Source organism: Gekko japonicus, unplaced genomic scaffold (genome assembly GCF_001447785.1).
Source record: "Gekko japonicus isolate JY-2015 unplaced genomic scaffold, Gekko_japonicus_V1.1 scaffold88, whole genome shotgun sequence".
In the NCBI taxonomy this organism is placed as follows: Eukaryota; Metazoa; Chordata; class Lepidosauria; order Squamata; family Gekkonidae; genus Gekko; species Gekko japonicus.
The window spans coordinates 1,306,027-1,324,652 of NW_015160209.1; the positions used below are offsets into that span (position 1 = coordinate 1,306,027).

At 40.7% G+C, this 18,626-nt stretch overlaps 1 protein-coding gene across 2 annotated transcripts in view; it reads left to right on the forward strand.

Moving 5' to 3' along the window:
• ARFGEF1 (ADP ribosylation factor guanine nucleotide exchange factor 1) overlaps positions 1-18,626 on the forward strand; it is a 93,298-nt gene that overhangs the window by 55,125 nt on the left and 19,547 nt on the right. For both annotated transcript variants that reach the window (XM_015409131.1, XM_015409139.1), the window contains exons 16-28: positions 2,020-2,225; positions 2,307-2,391; positions 5,471-5,642; positions 7,077-7,228; positions 8,749-8,877; positions 14,377-14,535; positions 14,875-15,025; positions 15,788-15,878; positions 16,235-16,275; positions 16,367-16,536; positions 17,156-17,307; positions 17,435-17,607; positions 17,813-17,973. In XM_015409131.1, the coding sequence (XP_015264617.1) occupies positions 2,020-2,225; positions 2,307-2,391; positions 5,471-5,642; positions 7,077-7,228; positions 8,749-8,877; positions 14,377-14,535; positions 14,875-15,025; positions 15,788-15,878; positions 16,235-16,275; positions 16,367-16,536; positions 17,156-17,307; positions 17,435-17,607; positions 17,813-17,973 (1,842 nt within the window). The remainder of the gene's footprint in view (positions 1-2,019; positions 2,226-2,306; positions 2,392-5,470; positions 5,643-7,076; positions 7,229-8,748; positions 8,878-14,376; positions 14,536-14,874; positions 15,026-15,787; positions 15,879-16,234; positions 16,276-16,366; positions 16,537-17,155; positions 17,308-17,434; positions 17,608-17,812; positions 17,974-18,626) is intronic.

The window sequence follows — 18,626 nt, forward strand, 5'->3', positions numbered from 1 at the left end:
TAATAATTAATGGGGAAATAATCCAGTTTCAATCATATTAAACAATGCAATTCATTACAAATAAAAGTTAATTTCCCTTCTGCTTAGTGTATTATCTATACTTGGATTTAAAGTTAAGTTTATTTGATTTAGTTACCTGTCCTGTACTAAGGGCTTGAAGTTAATACTAACGTAAAACTAAAGTATAAAAATGATGTATAAAATCATGACTTCAAGAGAATTCTGATTTGTCTCCCAACAAAACAGCCAACCCACATTTCAGCCCCGATAAAAACATTTTTTGGACAAGGACTGCCGTAAACACCATTCAGTATTCACTACAGAACTTGGAAAATGTGCTTTTCCACAGTTGGAAAATTCCAACAAGTCAGGGGTCGTTTCGTAGAAAAAGAGCTAAGGGAATTCATTAGCATAACTCATTAGTATATGCCACACACCCTGACATCACCGGAAGTGTGTCATAAGGCCACACCCCCTGACATCACCGGAAGTGTGTCATAAGGCCACACGCCCCGCCCCCAACGGTGCCGGCCGCTGCCGCCGGCCTTGCAGCTCCACTGCCGAGCCCCATGAGGGGCCCGGCGGTGGACCTGCAAGGCCGGCGGGAGTGCAAGGAAGCCCCGCGAAGCCCCTCCCTGGCCCCAGGCAGGCAGGGGTGGGGAGAGGCAGGGAGGAAGCAACTTACCCTCCCTCTTCTCCTGCCTCCTCCTGGCTGAATGAGGGCCGGAAGCGGTGCGGCCGGAAGCAGGGGGCGGGGCTTCATCATGTGCCCCGCCCCCTGTACCTCACCGGGGGGAACTGCGATCCCCCACAATCCCCCCCGAAATGACCTCTGAAACAAGTCCAGAATATTCTGTTTGCATTTTTAATAATGCTGTTCTGTAATATGCATTTGGAGATCTTAAATAGCCAATAGTGTGAAATCAAAGGGCTTACACTGGGGTAACTCTGCGTAGGATTGCACTGAGAGTCTACTGTTTTAAGGTTCTGACAGGATATAAATGCTTTAAATAAAATAAATAAAAGGGAAGAATGGAATTATGCATAACTACTGCAGGCTCAGCTCTCTCAGGAAGAGACAGTAGTACCAGAAATACGGTGTTATAAAACCAAGGGAAGAGACTTGGCTGCTAGGTTATAGGATGAGTGTAACTGATGAATAAAATGGAAGCCAGTCAAGTCACTGGAGAAGGTGACGTAGGTGAAAATGTGTAGGGTGATGCATATTCCATAACTATGGTGTGACAGCACAGAAAGTCCTTTGGCTTGGAATACAGCATTCAGAGAATTTGAAATTTTGTCTGGAATGGTGGGGTGCATCTTTGATGCCTCCGTAGCACTTCCCCCTTGATAACTAGTATAAACAGAATAAATTATAGATTATTCAAATTTTGGGTTGTGGGTACAGAATTGTGCTTTCCTTGGTGCATAACGATTTTAGGCAACATATTTCCAATGAAGTCTCTCCCCTTCCTTTTTCTTTTTTCTTTTTTGGTAAAGGGATTGGCAATTAAAGATTTAGTAAATTTGGAGAAGGGGTCTATAATGAAAGATATACAAGTGATCTTTTAAGCATATATGATCTTAGACTGTCTAGCATTTTCAATAACTAGGTAGCAAAAATTAGGCCTTGAATACAAAGTGCTTTGTGTGGAACATTAGTGGAATGTACCCATAACAACCAGCTGATGGGGAATGTGAGTGCAGTGAACTTTTGCAGAATACAGAAAAGGAGGAGAGTGGTCAGATGGGATTATATTGTCAGTCAGCCATACTTTGTTGTTCTCATGAAATGGACAGCAGTTTCTTTGCCCTGTCATGTTTCTCATTGGAGCTAATTAATCTCCCTAGAAATCTCATAGGATGGCACTAATCAGCAGTTAACCCAACAAAAGAATGTTTCAGTGTGTTTTGTTAAGATTAAAAAATGTAATATCTTTTGATCAGTCTTCTGTGTGTATTTATAACTGTGAAGGTTGAAATGGTCTGGAACTCACTGTCTTTATTTTTTTAATTTAGACTCAAGTTGGGGAGTTCCTGGGAGACAATGATAAATTTAACAAAGAAGTTATGTATGCTTACGTGGATCAGCACGACTTTTCAGCAAAGGATTTTGTTTCAGCCCTGCGCATGTTTTTGGAAGGGTTCCGTCTTCCAGGGGAGGCTCAGAAAATTGATCGATTGATGGAGAAGTTTGCTGCTAGATATTTAGAGTGCAACCAAGGGTAAGCAGCTTTCTCTAAGGTTTATATATCTGGGAAATTTGCTAACAGGGAAAAGTTTATTATAATTTTTTCTTGTTTCAGGCAAACTCTCTTTGCTAGTGCAGACACAGCGTACGTCTTGGCTTATTCAATTATCATGTTGACAACAGACCTCCACAGCCCACAGGTACATTACTCAGAGCCTTTGAATGCCAGATATTCTGTTGTGAAAAGCTTGAATCTTTGTGCCATTATAGCATAATTAAATGCACAGCATAAACTATTATGTTTGTAGATCTTTCTTTCTTGGGTGGGGGGAGTCTGTCTTTTAGTTCAGATCACAAAAGGTACTTCCAGACTGGCATTCTTGCTGTATTTTAGTTTATTTTTGTATATTTGTTCCAGTTTTTACTTGCACATTTATTTTCACACTTCTTTGAATTGCAGGCTTACTTTTTTTGTTATTGCTTCCTAATGGAGTTTCCTAATAAGTATATTTATTGTTTGTTCATTTACAAAAATTTGTGTGCTGCCTTTCTGCCCAGTCAGGGCCACTGAGGCATCTAACAGTTAAAACAAAACAATACATCAATTCATAAAAATAATTAAAATCAAAACTAAAATACATATTAAAAGCATATAAAATAGTAATTAAAACATAAAGCAGGAAGGAGGGATCATTGAGGGAATGTCAGGCAAACAAAAAAACCTTCACCTGCCGGTGGAACAGAAGACAACATACAAATATCCCTGGGAAGAGAGCTCCGCGGTTTTGGTGCCAAGGCTGAGAAGTCCTTCTCTCTCTCAGGTTGCCAGCCTCCTAACCTCAGAAGGCAGGGGCACCCAAAGCAGGGCCTCAGAAGGTGACCATAGTGGTTGGGCAGATTTCTGTGAGAGTAGGCAATCCTTCATGTTTACTGTTCCCAAGCCATATAGGGCTTTAAAGGTGAATGCTAGCACCTTGAATTGGGCTCAGAAACAAATCAGGAGACAGCATAGATGGGCCAAGACTATAGTGATATGGCTCCTACAGCCCACTCCAGTCAGTCATCTGGCTGCAGTATTCTGTACCAGTTGAAGATTCTGAGCACTTTTCAAGGGCAGCTTCACAGAGAATGCATTGCAGTAATCTAATCTAGATATTATCACTACAGTGGCCAGATCTTTTCTTCCCAGGAAAGGTCACAGCTGGCTAACCAATCAAAGCTAATAAAAGGCACTGCTAGTTGCAGCTGCCATTTGATTATCCAATAGTAGACCTGGGTCCAGGAACACGCCCAAGCTATGGACCTGCTCCTTTAAGGGGAGTGCTACCCCATCCAGAATAGGGGATGCCTTAAATCTGGGGCTAGGCCTTCCACTCATCAGTAGCACCTCTGTCTTGTCAGGATTATGCTTCAGTTTATTAGTCTGCATCCACCCAAAATTGTCTCCAGGCAGTGATTCAGGTTTTCTACCGCCTCCGTGAACTGATGGAAGCATGAGATAGAGCTGAGTTCCATTGGTGACTGCCCAGCCCAGGTCTCCAGATGACCTCTCCCAACAGTTTCATGTAGATGTTGGAAAGCTTAGGGGGCGAGATAGAGCCTTGTGGAACCACAGAGGCCAAGTAGTCAAGCTGCAGCCTCCCAGCACCACCTTCCAAAACCTGCCTTCCAAGTAGGACTGGAACTACTGCAGAACTGTACTACCCAGTTCCAGCCCTGAAAGACACTCCAGAAGAATACCGTGATTGAATATATTGAATATGTGGTATATTGAAAACTGCTGAGAAGTCCAGGAGAATCAACAGAGTTGCATTCCTTCCATCCATCTTCTGGCACAGGTCACCCACAAGGATGACTTCAGTGGTTGCAGTCCCATAACCTGAAAAAACTGTGAGAGGAAGAGAATACTGAGATAGCATAGTGGAGAAGGCAGGTTTAGGTTCTGTGAAAGTAGGCAAAATTAACAAGATGCCTAGCTGAGTTGGTGTACTGGCTTTGATTCAGTGATTGAAGAAGAAATGCTGATAATGAAGAAAAAAGCAACACAGTAGTAGGTGGTCAAAACAGCATGTGACATTTAACAGACTAATTGTTCAAGTATTTGCTGCTTTAAGTGCAGTGTAGATACTGTCAGCTGATGGGGTAAAGCTTGCACCAGTTTCTTGTGTGAATTTTATGAAGTAGACTGCTCTTGAGAGGGCAGGTCTGTGTGCCCCCAACACCATTTTTAATATTGTAAAGCTATTTCATTTAGCTACATACACTCAGTCTCATTATGTTGCTTTCCTTTGTGACTTGAATTACATTCAAAGCAGAGATTCATGCAGTTACTGATGACTGTATTTTAACCCTTGGCCTTACCATCTTAGCCAGTTGAAAGATGGAATGTGTTTTTCTTGCTGTTACTATTTTAGTAGATGACGATGAAAGAACCCATAATGGTCTTGAGGTTTAGCTCCATTTCTGAAGGTTGAGTCTGTCATATGCATTTATAAATAATTCCTAATTATTCTTGTTCTAGATGTATAGTCAGTCATAACTTTGGTTATCCACATATTTTGCACTGGCATCTAATTGACTGGGAAGTCATAGGTAAGGGAATCCACATAATGAGCCCCTCAGGTTTGTCAAACTAGTGGCATTTTTTAATCTGACCTTTCCTCATTCTAAGTTTTGCTTTTAGTCAACTTGCAAATTTAGTAACACAAGACAGTAAAACTAGACCAGTGGGGGGACCCCCCCCCCCCAAATTCTGTTATATAGTACATTTGTCACAATATTTATGATTCACAATTGTAAAGAACACTTTTGGGAAGGAGACTAATGTAGTCAAATGTATTTGTTCTTTGATTATTAGTGTTGGATACATCTTTTTAAATGTAGTCAGGGTCATCTACAGACAAACTGGAGAAGTTGGGTAGAATATTGGTTGGCAGGCTAGTCTGAAGTAGAGTCTCCGGCTGTCTTCTCCAGCTGTCTTCTCTAAGGCTTATGAATTGGAACAGCCTTGGCTACGTATTAGGGGGCATTTGTAAGCCTCCGTTGTCACTTATATTTTATAGACAACCACATTTAGTTAGGAACTGGCAGCAGAGTTAAGCAGTAGTGGCAACTGGGGAACAGTATGATTGGAATTGTGGCTTAGCATGCCCCTTGGGCCAGACTCAGGTCCAGGCTATGTTGCTGACCCCACTCTTTGCCAATGGACTCTGTATAGATCCTAGCAGAACTATTAATGCCTCCATAACTAATACTCAGCAGCTTTTCCTACTTTTCTAGGTAAAGAATAAAATGACAAAGGAGCAATATATTAAGATGAACAGAGGCATAAATGATAGTAAGGATCTCCCTGAAGAATATCTGTCTGCCATCTATAATGAAATAGCTGGAAAAAAGATCTCAATGAAGGAAACAAAAGAGTTAACGATACCCACAAAGACAAGTAAACAAAGTAAGTGCCTTTGGGACAATTGTTCCCTCTTTTGTTATGGATATTGACAGCCTATCAAACTAAGTTACATTGCACCCCTTTGCTGTTGTGAGGGTAGACCATTTCAAGAGAAACAGACAGTTTGATTAAGGAAGAAGATTCCTTTGTTCCTGATCATAAGCATATATACTCAGTCATGAGTCACATGGAGTCCACTAGCAGCATCAGAGGGATGTGAAACAGAAAGGCCTTCCTAATGTGCCTAGTCAGCCAGTTGTCATTTGGCTGTTCCCACAAATTCCCTGAACCATCTCCTGTTGTGGCCATTCTTCCTGGTCATTTTGTAATCATTATGAATTATACAAGAGGTGGTACTTGGGGATTTTTGTTCTTCCTTCCTTCCGGCCCCTTTTCTATGTTATATTGCAGTTAATTATTAATTATTTTGAATTGTAAACTACCTTAAATGCCGTGGTAAAAAGACAGGATATAAATATAGTAAATAAACAAAATTTGGTATGACTTACTACCAGGCAATTGAGTATACAATTTATGGCTTCATTAGTTTATCAGTTTGTTTCTAGTCTCATTTGTGCTGTTAAGAATTGTTCTTAATTTGTATTAATCAAATATCTATATGCCAGACTATAATATGGGTATAAAATATCTAAACTGTTTCCATGATGAATAATCTGGACAACCAACTACTAAAAGTAAATTTCTTTCTCATATTGATAGCACAAGTAGTTGTTTACATATTAAATTAAGCTGAAATGGAAAAAGAGTTTCTTTATTTCTTTATTTATGCATGCTATTTATAGTCTGCCTTTCTCACTGAGGCTCAAGGTGGATTACACAGTGTAAATCAGTGCAATCCGTAAGATGAAATATCTAATAAGCAGTGTGATAGGACTGGGGTAATTGAAATCAGGAACAAGCAGAAAACTGAAGCACCCATAAGCAGTAAATGTGAGACGTTAAGCAAGCAGTAAATGTTATTACACAAGTAGAAATACAATGCACTAAGAACAAGACATACAGTAATAGATAACATATACTGTACACAGTAGTAAAGTCCACAGACCCATTCCCTTCCTCGAAACATCTCCTGAACTATTCCATTGTAATATTAGCCCTGTGACCTTTATAAAAATGCCTTCCTAAACGATTCTGTTTTACAAAGCTTGCAGAGTGCTAGAAGTGTGGGTGCCTTCCTGACCTTCTCAAGCAGGGTATTCCACAAGGTGGGAGCCACTACAGAAAACGCACATGTATAGGCATTTTGCAGGTGGCATCTGCAGGAGGCCCTGCTCAGATGAGTGAAGTTGTCTAGTGTTAGTTGTTTCAAATGTTGCCCCGTATGCACTACGTGCATATGCAATGCATTACAACTGTTTTAAGAAGTTTTATTCTTTGAGAAATGGTGAAAATTTTAATAGAATAAATTGTTTACAGGTGTAGCAAGTGAAAAGCAGAGACGACTTCTTTATAATTTAGAAATGGAACAAATGGCTAAAACAGCTAAAGCACTGATGGAAGCTGTGAGCCATGTTCAAGCTCCTTTCACCAGTGCAACACACTTAGAGCATGTGAGACCCATGTTCAAGGTAAGTCTTCTTTGATGAAGTTAAGAATACTCTTTCTTCCCCTTACTGTCACTCTATATTTCCCCCTGAGGGTTTGAACAGATTGTTGTTTTTTAAAAATTTATTTATTTATTTATACTTCAATTTATATCCCGCCCTCCCCTAACAATTGAGGCAAAAGCCATAATTAAAACAAGATAAAAACAATGGTACAACAAAGTGCTGGTGCTCTGATGTTCCCAGTTCCAAGATGGGTTCTGGTAGGGTGGATCCGGACCAATGACATAAGTTCCAAAGTGGCAGATAGCCAGTCTTCTTCCCAGGGCCCGATTGCACCCTGATGGTATCTCTGCCAGTTTTCGGTGACGGTGCATTGATGGAACAGTAGCGGCGGCTGCTCCTACTCGAAAGCCTGGCAGAAGAGTTCCGTCTTGCAGGCCCTCCGGAACTGCTCAAGTTCCCACAAGGCCTGGATCTCCACCAGGAGCTCATTCCACCAGGTAGGAGCCGCCACCGAAAAGGCCCTGGCCCTAGTCTCGGCGAATTTGACGTCCCTGAGGCCTGGGTGGGGTTGGATAGTAGGCAGGCTGGCAAGAGAAGAATGAATATAGGAGGGGGGAAGCTAAGTCAGACTGAAAAGAGGAAGGGAAAAAATGAAAAAAAGGGTAATATGGGGGCTGGAGGAAGAGAAGGATGCAGGGAAGGAGGCGAACATGCAGGGGTGAGGAGGGTGAAGAAAAGTGGAGACAGTGTGGGGAGGAGGACCAGCTGGGAGAAGGGATTCCCCACCTTCAATCTGCCTGAGTCCCTTGCTTGTGTTTTATGTTTGAAGAACAGAATTTTTTGTTTTCTGAAACTGCCAATGTTATTACAACTTAGTTTACTAGGCTTCAAATGTATAGCCAACTTGAATTCATTAGCTTTGAAATTTCATTAACTTTAAAATAAAATATGTCACGTAGGTGAGTTTGTTCAGGATTATCTAACTGGAAGGGGCTTACCTTTCTGTCAGTCATATCCCATGTTTCTCTAAGCATTGTATGTCGTCATGGCTTAATTGTAGGATTCATCCTGCAGTGGGGGACACCATGGGTTGCTAATGAGCTAGAATATAACTTTGTGCAGTAGTCTAATGTGAGTATTTGATCGTGAGATGAAGTTCCTTTTTTATTCTGCATATGATTTGGTGAAATTTTATCTGTTTGTTTGGAAATCCTTTAGTGCACCATGATTGTGGCATTTTAAAAATAGGCTTATAAGTAGCAAGTATGTGTTTTGAGGTGATGAGGTTGGCTGTAGCATCAGATGGATACAGTTCTTGACTTTTCACAGGATGGTGACTTTGTGCATATGAATGCTGTTGTAACCCCTTTCTATAGGAAGAACCAAGATTTCAACTAGGATTTATCAATACTGAGGCAAATGTATATAGTCTCAAAACTGTAAAATCATGGCTACTTACAGTTGGCTATATATTTGCAGTTCACAGTTATCTGTAGTGAAACTTTGTGCTCTAATTTTTATGGATTTTTTAATTCTAGTTGGCATGGACACCATTCTTGGCTGCATTCAGTGTGGGTTTACAGGACTGTGATGACACAGAAGTTGCCTCTCTTTGCCTGGAAGGCATACGATGTGCAATCAGGATAGCATGCATATTTAACATTCAGGTAATACTCAATGTTAAATTTTATAAGAAGAGAGAATGTTGTAAATGTGTTCAATTTATTACACAATGATGCTTTGTCAAATACATTGTACAATTTACTAGAAATGTGTTTGCATCTAAAAAGTATCATGAAACTTCAAATGAGGTTAATTATTCACCTGACTACAAACTGTAAGTATATCTTCTGGCAAGTTGTCAGTGTTTTGCTGTTGTTAAAAGTATCTTCCTTATACTTGGAACAACTGGTAAGTAGTGGTTTGTCAAAACTGAATTGTGAGAGCAACTCCAGTTCTGTTAGCAATGTGGGACAGAAGAAGTCTCCTTAGTAAAATCTGTATTGCATTGCATTACACTGGCTACAAGGAACTCCGGTGTTGCAAGTTCCAAGAAACATTCAGTGCTGATTATGCTTAAACGAGAGAAGCCGAGCCGAAGCCAGAGCCGAGCCGAGCCGAGCTGAAGGAACAAGCGAATCCCACCACTGGGTGCCGGTAGGCAGCCCCCACCCCTGACCACATGTGTGCCCATAGATAGGGATAATGAAATATGTAAGCCGCTCAGAGACCCCTTGGGGGGTTCGAGCGGGGTATAAGCTGAATGTATAATTATAATAATAAACATTGGGTATGAATATCTTCTGTACTCCTTGTAGCTGCTGAATAGCAGAGACCCTGTTAAATTCAGTGGAATTATACCAGAGTAAGTAAATTGTAGGATTGCTACTTATATGTTGTTATAATTACAGACTTTTAATATTTGTAGATAATAAGTGAAAACATATGCCTTAACTGTACAAATGCAGACCTCTCACCATTTGTGCATTGGGCAGTTTAATACTAATTGTCGCTTTTAAGCTCTTTTTAAAATTACAATACATAAAAATAATTAGAACCTTTCCGTTAAAATCTAAAGATATATTCCAGTAATAAAATACAATTAAATTTATAACAATAAATTTTCAAATCTCAGTGTAGCTCTTTGAGACTAATTATGACATTTATTTTTTATGAAGTTGTACCCTGCCTTTCTCCCCAATGGGGACCCAGGGTACCTTATCTTACTCCTCTCCTCCATTTTATCCTCACAACAACCCCGTGAGGGTAGGTTAGGCTGAGACAGTGGGACTGGCCCAGGTTCACCCAGTGAGCTGCCATGCCATGAGCCTGGATCACTCAGATATTAGTCTGATGCTCTTAACCACTACATGACACTGACATGTTATTATGTCATTGCATAAGGGTGTGCAGGGTTCCCCCCCCCATTCCCCCCCCCCCATTTCAGGTATGTCAGACCCCAAACATTTTTGGGATTTCCGAAAAATCCCAGATTCCAATACTGGCACAAAGTATTTGGATCTGGGATTTTTTGGAAATCCCAATTTTTTTCGGGGGTCCAATAGACCCATGATGAAAAAAAATGGGGGAAACAAACCCAGGAGCTGCAAAAGACAGCTCAGCCATGGCTCCCACCTCTCAGCTGTTTTCCCAATCTTTTCTGCAGTTCCTTTAAACTAGCCTGGTTTGAATGGGCTGCAGGAGAAAATGTAGGAGGAGAACAGCTGATAGGCAGGAGAAGTTTCCCAGCCTCTCAGTTGTTTCCCCAATCTTTTCTGCAGTCCCTTTAAACTAGCCTGGTTTAAATGGACTGCAGGAGAAAAAGTGGGGGGACGAGAGCTGATAGGCAGGAGCAGTTTCCCAGCCCCTCAGCTGCTTCCCCAATCTTTTCTGCAGTCCCTTTAAACCAGCCTGGTTTAAAGGGACTGCAGAAAAGAGGGGGAACAGCTGGCTGGTGGGGAGCAGCCTCCATGCCTTTCAGCTGTTTCCCGAATCTTACAGGTTTTGAAAATACCCAGTATTTCCCTCCCGGTTTTCCCGAAAAATCTTGGATACTTTTGTGATGCCGAAACATACCTAAAAATACCAATAAGGTATTTTACAGATATATTTTTGATTCAGGAAGCTCCAAATGCACACCTCATCATTGCACCCATATCAATTAAGTGCTGTAATCTTATTGTAAAAATGCTCCAAGATGCATAAAGTGTATAATAATTGTCCTTTTGAGCTACCTTGCTGAGAATACCTTGCTGAGGATCTTTTGAAGAAAGCAGATTTTTCCACAGTACTGAGGTTGGAAATACTTGCCAGAACTATAGCTCTGAAATTAAAGTGCAGATTAGTTTATACCAACACCTCTCCACTTTTTGGCAGTGTGGAAGCTTCCATTGACTTCAGCGATTATTGATGTAAGGGGGGGGGGGTGCCTGAACACAGGTTAGGGTTGCCATCCTCCAGGTAGGGCCTGGAGATCTCCCAGAATTGCAGCTGATCTCCAAAATATAGAGTCAGTTTCCCTAGATAAAATGGCTGCTTTGAGGGTGGACTCTATGGCATTTGGGGACTCACTGTGGTTCCCAAGCCCCATCTTCCCCAGACCATCCTCAACTCTGAAGAAAGTTTCCAGCCTGGAGTTGGTAGCACTGACACAGATGCACCTGTACTTCGTATTACTTTAACATCAAGGCCTTTACTTTCTAATCCTGCATGTATAAAGGTTTGCTGTAGCTGTTCACTGTTCAAGTTCAGTCTGTTATTATTTCATAAATTTCAGGGCTGAGTCCTGGCATTTTAGAACAGATTCTGTAGCTAATCTTTGGTGAACCTTGGTTCAGTTTATCCTTGCTTGATGCAAATGTTTTTTGTTATAAAAGGAGACCTGCACTTTACAAAATCAAACAAGTGAAATTATCTATGTTCAACTTCCTTTGGACTTGTCACAATCTATAATTGCAAGCTGTCCTGTGAACTTTCAAATTTGGCCTTTAGTTTAAAGCTTTCTTAAAATAATGATTGTTGTTTGCATGTATGCCTTTTGCAAAGAGAAATCCAGAGGTACAGAGATAAAAATACAGTTCTATATAAATAATTTTTCTAGGTTTTTTGGTTCTAGAAAGCGCCAAGTGAACTAGGGTTGCCAAGTCGAAAATCGTCGGGAGCGGGGGACTCCTGTCTGGCGTCCTATGCGCGCGCGCGTCGCACGCACGTCACCAGGAAGTGACGTTATGACATAGAGTTTCCCCCTCGGATGGTCGTGGCCCCGCCCCCAGCGAGCCCAGCGTCATAACGTCACTTTCTGGTGACGCGCACGCCGGGGTGGGGTTCCCCCCCGGGGCCCGATCCAGCGGTGGCAGGGAACGGGCCTCCCCCAGGGGGACTTGGCAGCCCTATGAACTCCTCACTGCTGTTTGAACTTTAAATTGCTGCCACATATGGCCCAGTTCAGATCAGTACCATGGGGGTGAGAGGTTCATCCCTTTCCTTACATAATTTCTGCAATCTGAATTGCTTCCCACAGGGCTAATATATGCCCCATTGGTGTAGACGGGGGATATAGGTGCCAACATGATTCCTGTAGTTGTTTTGTGTTGGTTTTGTCCTATGCTGTGGAGCAAATAGCGGTCCTGCTGGAGTGATCACATTGTAAAAAAAAATGGTGCAAAAGAGGTAAACCCTAATCCAAACTGGGCATCCTGCATGGCTTCAGTGTAGAATTTAGAATGCTCACATATTTCCTATTGTCATATCTATTTAGGTCCAAAATCATGGGAATTGTCAGAAATTGTACATATTCAGACACATTCATACCTGCACTCTCCTGTTAGAAACAGAACTGTGTGTGGCAGCACACCTAAACACAGAAAGTTGTTTGTTTGAGGCAGTGGGGTCGAAGTCTACCTGGTTGCTCTGAAGAGCAGCCATCTATTTCTTGTGCAGTGGGGAGCCCTTTCATTCAGGATTATTGCAGTCACTTGTAAGGTCAGTGCAGTTTAGCCCCTCTTGGCTTTCACAAGACCTGGCTGCTTGCTTGACAGCTGCTGTCAAGTGACTGCCAGGGCAGTACCTTGTTTCTTTGATATTAGAGCACTTTAGAAAAAGGAGGGATACAAAGCAGTTCCCAGACATCATTGAGAAACGATGTACACCCTTATGCAATGTCACACAGTGGCCACAAATACCAGGTGCCACTAGGAGGTCCAGCAGTGGGGCCAGGACACTAGAAGCCCTCCCACTGTTGCCCCCCCAGGCACCAAGAATACAGAGCATCACTTGCCCCAGACTGAGAGTTCCAATCTATACCTTGTGGCTAATAGCCACTGATGGATTTCTGCTCCATATGCTTATCCAATTCTCTCTTGAAGCTGTTCATGCTTGTAGCTGCCGCCACCTTCTGTGGCAATAAATTCCATGTGTTAATCACTCTTTGGGTGAAGAAGTACTTCCTTTTACCTGTTCTAACCCAACTGCTCAGCAATTTCATTGAGTGCCCATGAGTTCTTGTATTGTGAGAAAGGGAGAAAAGTACTTCTTTCTCTACCTGCTCTATCCCATGCATAATCTTATAAACCTCGATCATGTCACCCCTCAGCCGTTGTTTCTCCAAGCTAATGAGCCCCAAGCGCTTTAACCTTTCTTCATAGGGAAAGTGTTCCAACCCTTTTATCATTCTAGTTGCCCTTTTCTGCACTTTTTCCAATGCTATAATATCCTTTTTTAAGGTATGGTGACCAGAACTGTACACAGTACTCCTAATGAGGTTGGACAATTGATTTATACAGGGGCATTATGATACTGGCTGATTTGTTTTCGATTCCCTTCCTAATAAACCCGAGCATAGCATTGACCTTTTTTATTGCAGTTGCAGACTGTCTCGACATTTTCATTGAGTTATCTACTACGACTCCAAGGTCTCTCTCTTGGTCAGTCTCGGACCCCATCAATGTGTATTTATATTTAGGATTTTTGGCTCCAATGTGCATCATTGGAAGGCCAAGCGTCGAAGAATAGATTCGTTTGAGTGATGGTGCTGGAGAAGACTCTTGAGAGTCCCTTGTGTTTGTCAGAGGAAGGGCAAAATTTGGGTGCAGGAGGAGAGTAGCTGGAGGAACGTGTGCAGGCTATAGGTTAAGAGTGTTACATCTGCTCCAGACCAAAGAGGAAGAATGCAAAGGAGGAGCTATTCCCTCAAAAAATGGGAAAGGGGTAGAGAGCCAGCCACAAACAAAATCACCGAAGCACAAGGCACAGAAAGAGCAAAGTTGTAGAAGAAGGTCAGCCGTAACAAAGCCAGCAGAAGAGTTAAGGAAGTTGAAGACAGAACGGAGATCTTCAAGCTTTTCAGCAATAATGTATCTAGGGTAGCTTCAGTGCATACGGGAAAACCAGATTATAGCACATCAAGAGAGAGAGAGAAGATTGAAACAGAAGGAATAAATATCATGTTCAGGAGTTTAAACACAGTTGGTAGGCAGAAGGTTGCGCAGGGGGCAGTCAAAGGGCAGTCTTGGAGAATGTTTAAATAAGGCCACAGCCTTTCTAATATTCTTACATACTAATTTTCTTCCCATCTCAGTACAATACCATGGTAAAAAAGCGATGTAATTTCTAATGGGCAAACAAATCAAATATTTTACAGATGAAAACAACTCTTTTTCTTCCTGTAGCTTGAACGGGATGCTTATGTCCAAGCACTAGCAAGATTTACTTTGCTTACTGTGAGTTCCGGCATAACGGAAATGAAACAGAAGAACATTGACACAATAAAAACACTAATTACAGTGGCTCACACTGATGGAAATTACTTGGGAAATTCCTGGCATGAGGTATATTATTTTTTAACTATTAGGAAAAATAAATTAAATCTGAATAAAAATGCTTTTTTTGTGCCTTGGCATATGTTCCTGTGGATATGTTTGTATTATGCAAAGAAAGACAATTTATATAATAAATTGGTAAGAATATACTGTAAAATTAAACTTCGGCTTTTAAAAATATGTGTATTAACAGAAACTGTATCTATAAAAGGGTCAGTAAATTTTGGTGATTTTTTGGGTATGAGAACCATGTAAGTATCTGCTGTTAGGTATGAATATAGATTAATTTTTAAAAGCCTTGTGGTTTATGCGTGTTCATTATTTAGTAGTATTTTGTTTTTATTGAAGATTTTGAAGTGCATCAGTCAGCTTGAACTGGCACAGTTAATAGGCACTGGAGTAAAACCACGTTATATCTCTGGGACCATGAGAGGCCGTGAAGGTTCTTTTACAGGAACAAAGGATCAGGCAACTGATGAATTTGCAAGTTTGGGGCTAGGTATGTATTCTAAGTACAAAGTACTTTATGGTATTTAAGGCAGCACCTTTAACTTTTAAAGAAAACTATCTTTAAGCCCCCCCCCAAAAAAAAGTGGTTGTGCCCCTGGTATACTACACTTTGGTTGGCCCATAACCCAGTTTTAGACAGCCAAAGTAGGGAAAAAAATGTGGTTCCCTCATTTGCCCAAGAAGGCCAGGCTGAAAGTGATCATGGGTAAAACTATCAACAAATCTAATACGTGCTCTCAGTACTGACGTTAAAATGATTTTCACAATTGGCTTTACTTTGTTAATGGTGACAAATTTAGTTGTTTGAATAGTCACAAAAAAGCCCAGCAGGAACTCATTAGCATAATAGGTCACACCCTGACAGTGCAGCTCATTAGCATATTAGGCCACATCCCATGCCTTCCCTTGGCTTGCCTGGGCGTCCCGCGGCTGTGGGGAGCCTGGGTAAGCTGGCCCTTGGACAGGCCAGGGAAGGCACAGGGAGGCATTTAAATGCCTCCCTGATCCTTCGAGGGCCCCTCCGGCCCCCCTGCCTCAGAGTTGCTGGGGGGGTCACTCTCCAGAGCCTTCCCTCTGTAGCCAGGCACACAGGGGGGTTGGCTGTAGTGGGCATGGCCAACTCTGAAGCCAGCCGGAACTCCGTTCCTGTGCGTTCCTGCCCAAAAGTAGCCCTGGTCACGAAGTAATATTTTTTCTTCCTTCATGCAACCCTATCTTTTCCCCCTTCTCTTTTTTTGTGTGTGTCTGGTAGTTGGAGGGAATGTTGACTGGAAGCAAATAGCAAGTATTCAAGAATCCATTGGAGAAACCAGTTCTCAGAGTGTTGTTGTTGCTGTAGACAGGTAAAGTGCTGTATTTGTATTTCTACCAATATATTCTTTTGATGGGCATATAACATTTAACAATGCCTCTGTGTCATTGAAAAGAACTTTGAGCATATGTTATTTGTTTATCAGATAATTTATTTACAAACATTATTACACCATCCAATTGAGGAACATTTATTGAGCTGTTCCTTAGACATGTAGATTGTGTGTGTGTGTGTCACTGATTAAATGAAAATTCTTCCATTTTCCACACTCTCTACATTCTTTCTTATACTCCCCGAGACAGAATTTTTTAAAAAAATCTAACTATAATGAAGGAGATTTCACACATCATATATTTATGGAATTCTTTTAAATTCTTTGCCTTGCAGAATATTTACAGGATCTACAAGGCTAGATGGAAATGCTATTGGTAAGTTTAGTTTACCAGTCAGTTCATTTCAGAAGTGGACTAAAAATTTGGAAGAGAGTACTAAGTGAATTTTCTGTGGCTTTATAAACAGTGGATTTTGTTCGGTGGCTTTGTGCTGTGTCAATGGATGAACTGCTGTCTGCGACTCATCCTCGGATGTTTAGCTTACAGAAGATAGTAGAAATTTCTTATTATAACATGGGGCGGATAAGGCTACAGTGGTCTAGAATCTGGGAAGTTATTGGAGATCATTTCAATAAGGTATGTTTAAGTATTGTAATTAACAAGTTATTCTTTTAAGTATGTTTATGTTAAACTTTGGATATGATACAAACACCTGTTTCTCTATTTATGGGTAGTAATGATAACACTTGAGCCACCGCAGCTCCTTAATAATAACAGAAAATAAAATGGTGCTATTGGACAAAATCTCAACAAGTTTTAGTGTGGGTGCAATATTTGAACAGGGAGAACAAACTCCACTGGCATGTCACGTGTAAGTGGTGTTATCCTCAGCTGAATAATTTTTTTCTCATTTTCTTTTGCTTTTAATTTTACTGTTTTAATAGTTGAAGGTAGTTCAGATTAACTTCCTATTCATTTTCAGATAGCAAAAGCATTCTGAAGCACTTCACTAACAGTGTAGTCCTAAGTATAATTATGTCGACTAAAGTAGACTTAGAAGGATGTAACTGTTTAGGATTGCACTGTAAATTACTTATTTGGAGCTAGGGATTGATAAATATTTTTAGAAATGTCTGACCACTTCAGTGTGTTTGGGATAATTCCCTAATTTTTTTCCCCAAGCTGTTTTTTAAAACAGTAAACAGTTTTACTACTTACATTCCATATCATAAGTTTTTAAATTTGGAATTGCTAGGTTGGCTGCAATCCCAATGAAGATGTAGCTATTTTCGCAGTAGACTCCTTAAGGCAGTTATCCATGAAGTTCTTAGAAAAGGGAGAACTGGCAAATTTTCGCTTCCAGAAGGACTTCCTCAGGCCATTTGAACACATTATGAAGAGAAACAGGTAAAAATGTCTAATGAATTGAAGTGCTTAGAATAAGTCTCACTAAATTGCATGGAATTAATTATTTCAAAAGTGTGGATTTTAGACATTGTATTTTGATGACTTTGTATTGTTGTTTATGTTGAAGGTCTCCGACGATTCGTGATATGGTTGTGCGTTGCATAGCCCAGATGGTAAACTCCCAGGCAGCAAATATACGATCTGGTTGGAAGAATATCTTTTCAGTGTTTCATTTGGCTGCATCAGACCAGGATGAAAGTATAGTGGAACTTGCTTTTCAAACCACAGGTCACATTGTCAGTGAGTACTGATCTGTAATTTTTCACAATACCATCTCCTCATTGCTTGTACTTCAGAATTGATTTGTATAGCTATTTAATCTGCTTTTAAGGAAATGTATGTGCTACCTATGTTGCTTTACTATACCTTAATATTAATTTAAAACATCTAAGAATTTGCCTACTGCAATTTTAGAAGACAAACCTTTTCTTTTATTTTTTTACAGCAATCGTGTTTGAGAAACACTTCCCAGCAACCATAGATTCTTTTCAAGATGCAGTAAAATGCTTATCTGAGTTTGCATGCAATGCAGCTTTTCCAGACACAAGCATGGAAGCAATCCGTCTTATTCGCCATTGCGCAAAATATGTATCGGAAAGACCTCAGGTATTATTGATAGAAAAATTCTGAACAATTTCGTCATTGAAACTGTTAATGTTCTGATGGAAATTAGATTCAACAAAAGTTGGCACATGCTTGAAAGTTGGCATGAACCAATAGCAGAGAACAAAAGGGAAAAAATGCTGGGTGGTAGATTTATTATACAAAGTCCCTACACATTTTGCTGTGCAGGCTTCGTTGGGGGAATCTATAAAAACATAAATTTTATATAGAAGAACCTCTTAATAAAAGTTATTCCAAAGTTATTAAAATAGTACTGAAAAAACAGGATCAAAATTAATTTCAAGAATTGATACATTCTTTTTTTATCAGTGCCTTTGTCAAAAAAGAATATGTTCTAAATAACTTCACAACATGCAATTCAGATATGGTTATATATGCCGTGAGATGTTCTTGCAAGAAAATGTATGTAGGGAAGACTTCTAGAAAATTAAAGACTCACATAACAGAACATAGGAGCAACATACTTGGCAGAACAGTTGGTGAAGCTTTGGTACAGCCAGTTTGGTGTAGTGGTTAAGTGCGCGGACTCTAATCTGGGAGAACCGGGTTTGATTCCCCACTCCTCCACTTGCACCTGCTGGATGACCTTGGGCAAGCCATAGTTCTGCCAGAGCTGTCCTTGAAAAAGAGCAGTT